Raw genomic sequence first — 9,129 nt, 5'->3', positions numbered from 1 at the left:
CCCCCCCAGTTCCCTCAGCCGCTCCCCATCAGACCTGTGCTCCAGGCCCTGCACCAGCTCCGTTGCCCTTCTCTGGACACGCTTGATACTCACAGCCTTGGCGACACAAGGCTTTCACTACTGACTGCTCAGCACTCGGACACGTTGGACACGCCAGGGCTGCTGGCAAGGAGGTCTCTGGTGTTTGGCAGCTCTTCCACCTACCAGCGGTTCCACGCAGAGCTGTGGAAGGATGTTTCTGGCCCAGCCAGCACGTGCCATCTGGCTGCTGCTGTTCCCCTGACCGAGACCTGCAGCACTGGGACTGGGGAGCGCAGGGAAGGACCCGTTCATTGGAAAAGGAAAGTTTAAGTAAGTCTAGGAAGCCACTTAGTGAAAACTGTCCAGAGATCAGCTTGTTACAGATGTATAGGTTTTTAATGAACCAGGGGATCAGCGTTACAGTTTGAGGCCTGAAAGGGAGGAGGGTTGGATATAAGAATGACAGCAATGCCGGACACAGGTTTGGGTGCCACAAAAATACTGGTGCCAGAAAAAAACTCAGCTTCCCTTTGAATGAAGGATGGAGCAGGCGAGGTGCCCTCTGAGCCCCCTCGCCTGACACAGCAAGGAGGAGCAGTAACAGCCCGGCACGATACCGACCCTCCCTGCGGCTCGCACCAAAGAGTAAGACCAACCACCCCAGGAGCAGCCCAGGCTTTGCATCAATACCCCACTGCCCCTTTTCCAGAGGCAGAGGAGGGAGAAACGAGGCCCCGACAGCCCCTTTAGGAGCAAGGATCAGCTATTCTGCCCATGAAGATAATGGTGTTGAGGGCGGCTTCCCGTATGAAAAGCAGGAAGGGCCTGTTGGCATTGAAGATTATTCTGTTCATGGGGAAAGAACGGCCAGAGACGGTGACAGCCGTAGCAGCTGATGCCTCGCTGCCTTCTTCATTCACCTACCAACCAACAGAGAAGATGGGATTAAAATACGGGCATTATGCAGCGTGTAGAGGGCTTGGCCTCCTTCTCCACAGAAGGTGGGTGCCAAGCTGCCACCTCCCGCCAAAGCCCCAGGTCGCTGAGGAAGCGAACACCACGGGTCCAGAGCTATTTTTTTCTTTTAAGGTTTCATGTTTTTAAAAACAAAGAGGAAGATGCCCCTAGGACAAAGGACAAAGCGAGGCTTACCTCGAGGAAAGCTTTGTGGAAAGCCTCAGATACGTACAGGTCTGTACGGCCCTCTGCAATGATACCTGAAATACAAAATGGAGAAAGTTAAAACTATATTTTTAGACAACAGCTCAAGAGGGAACACGCTTCCATCCTTCATGGCCTGTGTTCAAGCAGAAGGCATGTCTGCCCTAAACCAAAAATATCCTCTACCAACTGCAATTGACTGCGTAAGTCCCATGTCCTTAGCGCAGAGCAGGGCTGTGTGGCCATGGTGGGACTTGACCAGAGAGTCCATCATGGACTGCAGCAACATCTAAATGCTCCCGTGCTTTCGTTCCTCATGTGCTGCTGCAATTACTGCCCTGGCACCTGTGGAGGAATGGTTATCCCCCACCTCCGCCCTGCACCTCCCCATCTCCACATCTGACCTGGGAGTCTGGCATTTTCTGGACTGAAGAGGTCTTCCAGGCCCATTTTTCTCAGCTTCTCCTTGACACTGAAGCTGTCCTCAATGCGGAAGCGGGGCAGGTAGACGGAGAGAGACACCTCCGTCATGGAGTCTATCCACTCCTGCAGCTTCTCCGGTGTCAGGTGTCGCTCCACCTCCACCAGTGGCGTCCCAGCATGGGGCAGGACCAGCACCATTGTGATATCATCCCCTTTGTAAGGCAGCTCCAGCACCTGGACTTTGTCCTCGTGGACGGACACGTGGTGGAATTTGGACTCTTGGTACATAATTGGGACTTTGCAGGACTCGCCCTTGGCTTTATGAAATAAATCCAGTTTTGTGTTTGGAGCTGGGAACTGTGATTTCCAGTGCCCCTAAAAGGGAGAGGGGGAGGACAAACATGAGCACTGTGTTTTCCCCAGGGAAATGGGTAGCTCCCCTAGTTTTGTTAGCCATACCTTAAAATAAATGGTGTTGACCAGGACCAAGACAGTGAGATCATCGATACCATTTTCTGGGATCACTTCTGTAATGCGCTTCTCTGTCTTATTAGCCACCCACTCATTAATGATCTTCCTGGAAAATTCTGGCTTCTCCTGAAGGCAGAGACCAAAAAAACGTTAAGTCAAGGGTTTTAAACACCTCTTTGATTCCCTTCTGCAGGAGACAGATTAGCAGGGTGTCTGCAAGGGGAGGACACGACTCCCAGCATAGTGCTGCAGCGTTTAGAAACGAGGAGTGGGGAAGTGGCTGTGGTTAAGGTGAGCTGGGACAGGAGGAGCTGCATCCCACGCTCCCTCCTGCCTTCACTGATGTCCCACACACCCAGAGCGGGGCACTCCCTGGGGGCAAAAGATTGAGATGCAGCAAAAGCAGAAGGACAGGGGAAAAAAACAAACAAAAAGAAAAATCCACGAGTCTTTCAAACTCACTTTGAAGTTCAAGGGCCAGAGTTTTGCTCCATAAACTATTTCACTAATATTTTGGTAAGTCTCATTAAAGACCAAAGATTTCTCCCCGAAGAGGCGGTTGGCTGACACCAGCTCTGAGGATTTGTTAGCTTTCTTGTAAAGCCGGCAGTTCAGCTTGGCAAAGAAGAAGTGGATCTGATCAGATGTCTTCTCCGAAATGGTGTCAAATCGAAAGACCTGGAGGAGCCAAACAGCAAGAAGGAATCGATGAGCAGGCTCTGGCACTCCCACAGCTCCCGGGACCCACAGCAAGTGGTGATGCACCTTTGGCTGCTGCTCAACAGCCTAAATCAGGGAGCCAAGAAATCTGCAGGCCCTCAGAGCTTCACACTCCACGTTAAGTTTGGAATCCAAATCTACCCAAGAGCAACACATCACCATCCTGAGATCTAGCTTTGGAGAGTCCAAAATGGAGGATTAAGTGCTGCTCAGCATAAAGAGGTATTGCTCCTCTTCCTCACTCTGGCTTCCTTGCTCTCCATATTCTGCCTTTGACTGGTCCCAGCTTCTGACTGACTTTGACCCAGCATCTTACTCAAGAGAAAACTCCAGCTCTGGCTCATGGAGGTTCCTTCCCTAGAACTATCCGCAGGACGCCTGCCCGGATCTGCCTCTTTCTCTGCCTGTGTTCCCCACCCACGTTTGTCACCCCAGCTGTCAGGGAAGATGTATCATTTTACATGTGTGTCTCAAACACGGGCATGACTTTAGGTGGTTGTGCAGAAGACATACCACGATCTTGGCAATGTTTCTCCCTGTGGACTCTGACCCCTGCCAGGGAACAGATTCCAGCTTGGCATGTGAACCACAAGGCTTCCCCCAGTGCTGTTAAAGTGAATACAGTTTATGCAGAGTGTTTGCAAACCCTCTGCCACACCCCAGCGAGAGCCTCACACCAGACATGCATTGGCCTGATGGGGCCTCAAGCAGCTCACGGGTCAGTGCAGGTCACAGGAGGACTCACAAGGTTTGTGCTAAACCCTCCTGTGATGATGCCAAAGGCTGCTCCTTCCCAGGAGCAATTCTCATGGCCCGTTGACTAATTCTGGTATATCTTATCTATTTTTGCAGGGAATGGGAATATGTAGCAATCGTTTCAGGGTAGATTTCTGCCGCACAGTGAATTTTTTCTTATCTGCTCCCAGGTGCCAGCTGGAAGAACAGTTACGATTTGTCTACTACTTTCCAACCATTTCCTACGAGGCAAAAGTGGTGTTACGGGCCATTTTATAGGGAAAAGAGGGGATTAGGAGTGTAGCTCTGCATCCTGGGTGGCTCAGCGAGAGAAGGGTCCTCTTCCAGTGGGAAGGGCTGCCCGGAGGGGAAGGCATGAGTGAAGGTTTTGGAGATGTGGTTCACTGCTCTGCTCAGACTGTGGATAATGGCAGGAGACCCCAACACTACTTACTCCAGAGGCAGGATCTCTGAGGACAGTGGCAGTGGGGACAAGTGGAGCAGTTTGATTCACACCTCCTCATTGCAGGGAGAAAAACCCCTCTGGGCTGTAGTCTCCCACCTGCGAGGAAGGTACAGGCAGCACCAAACCCTGGACAGCAGACGAGTGCACTCACAGCTGTCAGGTGAGCGGGTCTGACCGTGAGGAGGGTGCTCGGACAGGCAGGGAGTTAATTGCTCCCATGAAGACCCAGAACTCAGGATCACCTCTCAGTCCAGGATTAGAGCTCCCTGCTCTGAGTTTAGGAGCCACGGCTGGAGGGAGAGGCTCCAGCCTTTGTCCAGGCTGCTTTGCCAAGGAAGATCAGGCCCTTACTGTGCTGCCCTTACACTGCCCAACACAGGCAGACAGAAGCTGTTTAGTCCTGGCTGAGCGCTCAGATCGCTCTTAGGGTTGCTACAAGGAGACCCTCAAGACCCTCTCCTGCAGGGTGGCAGAGCCCTGGAAGCCAGGTGGACTGAAGGGTGTCCCATCTGTCTTATTTTTATCCCAAGGGAGAGAGAGGGAATGTGAAAAAGAGCCTCTCCCAGTAGGACTTGCTATCATGGTTTTTCCTGCTTTTTGCGTAAGAAAATGCTTAGCTACCTGCTCAGCTACGTGCTTGCCCAATCTGCAAGAAACAAACTGTTCCCATTCCCTTCCCTCATCTGCAAAATAGGCTTCCTTTCCTCCAGATGAAAACTAACCTCTCAAACCCAGGAAATCCACCCTGAATGCTGGATCCAAGCAGGGAGTCAGAGGAAAGAGCTGGGGTCTAAACAAATCCAGAGACAAGCAGCCTGTGTATGTCCTTCCCAGGGGCTTGTTTAAATAAAGGTCTCTGTTCCCAAGCCAGGGAGCCATCCTGACCCAGAAAGCCCTTTAACAGCAGTTGGCCACTATCACCTTTGCTGTCTTTCAGACCCTGGTGACAGCTACAGGAAAAGGCTGAGGAAATGCCACCGACCTCCATGAGCTGCTGGAGGGTGCTACCACAAGCTCCGAGCTTGGTCATGGCAAAGGCTGTAGAAATGCTGAGGGGAGACATGAAGATGTTTTCCCCATTGTCCTTGGAGTCGGCCAGGTACTTGTAGAAGACAACAGCAAAGCGCGAGTTGGCCTTCGACAGCTCCCAGACCCGGGGGTTAGTAGACTCCGGGAGCTTGCCCTTCCCTGGCTCTTGCCCCTCGCCCTCCTGGGGCTTCTTCTCGGGGTTGCGATAGATGCAGATGGGATTCACTGGGATATCACGTGGCTTTGCAGTGCAGACATCTTCCACGACGTAGTGCTCGGGGGCAGCCAGACCCCAGACACTGAAGAGACACACCACAAGAAGATGCATTGTCCTGGAACCAGAAAGAGAGCTTACACACACTCGCCTGCCCAGAAAACCCACGCTGCCACCGCAGCCCACGGGCCCCGTTTCAGCCAACATCAGAGTGACAGGAGCCCCACAGTCCTCTCCAATCGTCCTTTTGTCCTGTAGCTGCAGGATAAACCAGGACAGACAGTCACGGCGCCAGCAGGAGAAGCATGCCTCTGAGCACACGCTGCTTTTAGAAACACCACAGTGAAAATGGTGCTTTCCAGGCCCAGAGCCCTGGGTGCCCTCTTTTTTAAGCAGCAGGCTCAGCCCTGACCGGTTTGTACAAAGATGTATGGTTTGAACTTCTGAGTCCCCCCGGCATCAGCCCGCCGAGGTGGCTGCCATGAAAGGACCCTGCCCCTGTGGCATTTCCCCAAGCCTGCCCGCCACAGGAGCCAGCACAGAGCCACCAAAGCCACCCGGTTGCCCTGATCTGCAGTCCGGGAGCGTTTATGCTTCTGTACAGATCCTACCAGTCTTCCTCACAGGTAGAGCCTCCGGGTACAGCCCTAGCTCCATGGACCAGTTGGCCTTCAACAAAATGTTTTTGACTGTTTCCTTCCCCTTTTCCCTGGGGGAGTCTCCTAGTTTCCCTGGTCTCTTCTCCCTTCACCTGAGCTGCCCCCTCCAATCCCTGTCTGTGCTTTCAGGCTCACCTCAGCTTTACACTGTTTATCGTCCCGACGCAGGAAATGCTACAGCATAGGAGAGAGGTGATAAGAAAGAGGTCTCCAGGGAGGCAGCTCACTTCATGCAATGAGCATCTTCAACCCCTAAGAAGTGTATTTTATAAGCGTGTATGGTGTAGCTGGTGCACAACAGCTATTCCCATCCAAAGTTCCCAACACCTCAATGCAGACTGACTGTCCCTGGTACCTGAGGACGGTAGGCTAATGTTAATCACCATGTTCCAGCAAAAGCAGGTCTCTGAAAATCTCCCAGCAAGGCAGAGATAATTTGTATTTCTCACCTTTGCTAAAGCAGGGGATCTGCACATCCCCTGCAGCAAGGCCTCATCAGCCATCCTAGGGCTGATTAAGTGGCACACAAGATTTCCTGCGCACTGTGGTTTTGAGATGCCCTTTACATGACTCTGCCCTGGGTTTGCTCACATACCCCGTGGGAGGAAGCTCACGGACCGCAGCCACAACAGCTTGGGAAACAACTACTGGAAAGGGCTGGCAGCCCGCCCAGGACTTGCCTCCTGTGGAAGACTTTTTCAAGGATATGTCTAACTCGGGTAGGTCTCTGCCTGCCCCCACATACTCACTGTCAGCGCTACCAAGCGCTACCTCCTGAGTAACTAAATTAAAGATCAGCTGCATTTAGCACTGGTGACCTCCGCGTCTGGGGTCTTGCCAGCGCTGGTGGGCCAGTACCTGGGGGAGCGAAACGGGAGCAGCTCAAGGGCCGATCTGGGACACAGAAGACCTCTGGTTCTTTCACAACCCCCTCCCCAGGCTCTTGGGCAATGACTTCATCTCAGCTCCAGTTCCTCCGCAAAAGCAGAAATTACCTCATTTGGCACCAAGACAGTATGGAGCCCCAAGGGGCCCTCTAGCATATGGTAATAGCATAGCAACAAGTACTGCAAGAAAACATGCCAAACAAGACATACTTGCTCAGGCCATGGCCACCGCTCTTGCTGGTAACAACAAACAGGTGATCTTTCATTTTTCAAAAGGTTTAGGATAGATGCAACACCACAAGGGGCAAAAAATCTAAAGGGGAAGGGAAGTCAACCAAATACAGAAACAAAAACCACCACCCAGGGCAGGAGGGCAAGAAAAAGGAAAACTATTCAGACAATTGAAAGTACTCCAGGAAGCGCTGCTCTTCCGAACCTTTCACTCCCACAGGAAAAAATCAGCAAGCAACAAGCCAGGCACACTTCTGTGCTCTGCAGCCCCGGGGCCAGGACCAGCGTGACCCTTGGCTGCCTCCCAGCAGCCTTCCCTCACCCACACTTCATCCCCCGGCTCCAGCAGCACCAACGTCCCCGTGGCTGGTCCCACCACAGAAGGGACAACCTCGCTGCAGTCCCTGCCCCGGCACTCCACTCATCTCCAGGGAAAGGCACGTCCACAGGCATGTGCTGACACGCCTGTACCAGCGCAACCGCCTGCTTCTGTCAAGAGAGAGGCAGGTCGTGGTGCCCGCCGTCACACAAAGCGCTGCCAGTCTCACGTTTATAACCCAAAGCACAAGAGGGGGGGGGAGAGCACCTCATCTTCATCCTGTCCTGATTAAATGGGGAAGACTCCCTGTTTCTACTTCACAGTAAAGTCCTGACTCCATCAACTTAGAGGAGATACAGGACCACACTAATGCCTTAAATCAAATTTATCAGTCACTAAGGCTGACTCGGTCCCTGACACATCCAGTCTTGTCTCTTATAGGCAAGAACCCTTCACTGTTTCTTAGGCCAGCTCTTTGCCATAGTGCTTGGCCGAAAAACACTCCTCCTCCCTCCACAGCTCTTCCACACTCCCTTTTCCCTGCAGCACTGCCACGCACTCCATATGTCAACTGCTTTCATCCTGGAGGGATCCCAAAAGTGTTACCACAACATCACTGCCTGAAAGGGATTACTGGCAAGGAAGAATGTAAAAATGAGAAAGGGCTCTTTTTTTCTGCTTCGCCCCTGTAAGAAGTGTAGAAAGCCAAGAAACAAGTTGCTGATTCAGCTCAAAATCAGAAGCCTCCAGGGGAGCGTAGAGAAACTCCCCCATCCCACGCCTGCTGCGCACCACAGCTGGGCTCCAGCCAGCACAGGCCATTTCCATCCCAATGTTTCTCATCGCTGCATGAAAGGACAATTAACTGGGCTTGCAGACCCACAGCTCATCCTCCAGCAACCGCTCCACTGAACCGACCGCCGCTACCTACAGCGGCGTGAACGTCCCACAGCACCCACACAGTGTGCTGAGGAGCCTAGCAAACGTTAACTAGCTCAAACCATTGAGGTTGCCTTAGGCTCTTGAGAAGAAAGGCGTTCCCGTGTCCCCCCACATCCCAAAAACGGAGCACAAAGCAAGGCAGCAGTGATCTTTTACAGCCAGGTAAGAGGCCAGTGATTTCTCAGGACAACCTGACCTTATGAATTGGTCTCCACACCATAAAGCATTGCTACAGGTTGGGGATAAAAGTCAAGCATGACACTTTAGCGAGCTGTACAGAAGCAAGCCTTTGTGAGAGCTGGGATGGGAGGGCCCTCATGAAATGGCTCCTCAGGCCCATGCCCGGAGTGAAAAAACACTCTGGGAGCAGCTAAAAATTCATCAGCTCCTACAAAGGGAAAAGAACCTGTTACAAGGGATTAATCAACAACAAAAGGTTAGTGGAATCTGTTTCTCTTACCTGTCCCTGTACCTCCAGCCTTCTGCTTTTAGGATGTAAATGCAAATCGTTAAGAGGACAGGCTGTCTTGCTTGAACCCAAACCAGTCCAAAGCAGTTTCCCCACTGGATTTCTGTGCTCAGGCAGAGCTGAGACGAAAGCAGGGGAGGGTGGGAGGGGAGTAGGATGCTGAGGCCAAAGGCTGATGACCAGCTGCAGAAGGTTAAGCAAAGAGCAGAAAAAAGCAATGTTTAGTTTGAAAGAGGTTTTAAAGTTCAATCTGACAAGGGAAAGTTTGACCACCTACCCCATGCCAAGTGCCAGATGCCTTCAGTTCTTGCCAATAGAAGATTAACTGTTCATGCCATGAAAGAAAACCCCAAAACTTTCAAGAGTTCAAATAAAAGTGTGA

General features: G+C 52.1%; 1 protein-coding gene across 1 annotated transcript; it reads right to left on the bottom strand.

The window, feature by feature from the left end:
• Positions 1-395: 395 nt before the first annotated feature.
• SERPINC1 (serpin family C member 1) lies at positions 396-8,921 on the bottom strand. Its single transcript, XM_074833078.1, has 7 exons — positions 8,739-8,921; positions 4,980-5,358; positions 2,539-2,754; positions 2,065-2,202; positions 1,587-1,980; positions 1,174-1,238; positions 396-941 (listed from the first exon to the last, which is right to left on the bottom strand). Exons 2-7 carry the CDS (start codon positions 5,352-5,354, stop codon positions 768-770), a joined length of 1,362 nt encoding a protein of 453 aa, XP_074689179.1. The 5' UTR covers positions 5,355-5,358; positions 8,739-8,921; the 3' UTR covers positions 396-767.
• Positions 8,922-9,129: the final 208 nt, after the last annotated feature.

Source organism: Strix aluco, chromosome 8, assembly GCF_031877795.1.
Source record: "Strix aluco isolate bStrAlu1 chromosome 8, bStrAlu1.hap1, whole genome shotgun sequence".
NCBI lineage: Eukaryota > Metazoa > Chordata > Aves > Strigiformes > Strigidae > Strix > Strix aluco.
The sequence above is the reverse complement of the archived record's forward strand: the minus strand, read 5'-3'. Positions and strand labels throughout refer to the sequence as shown.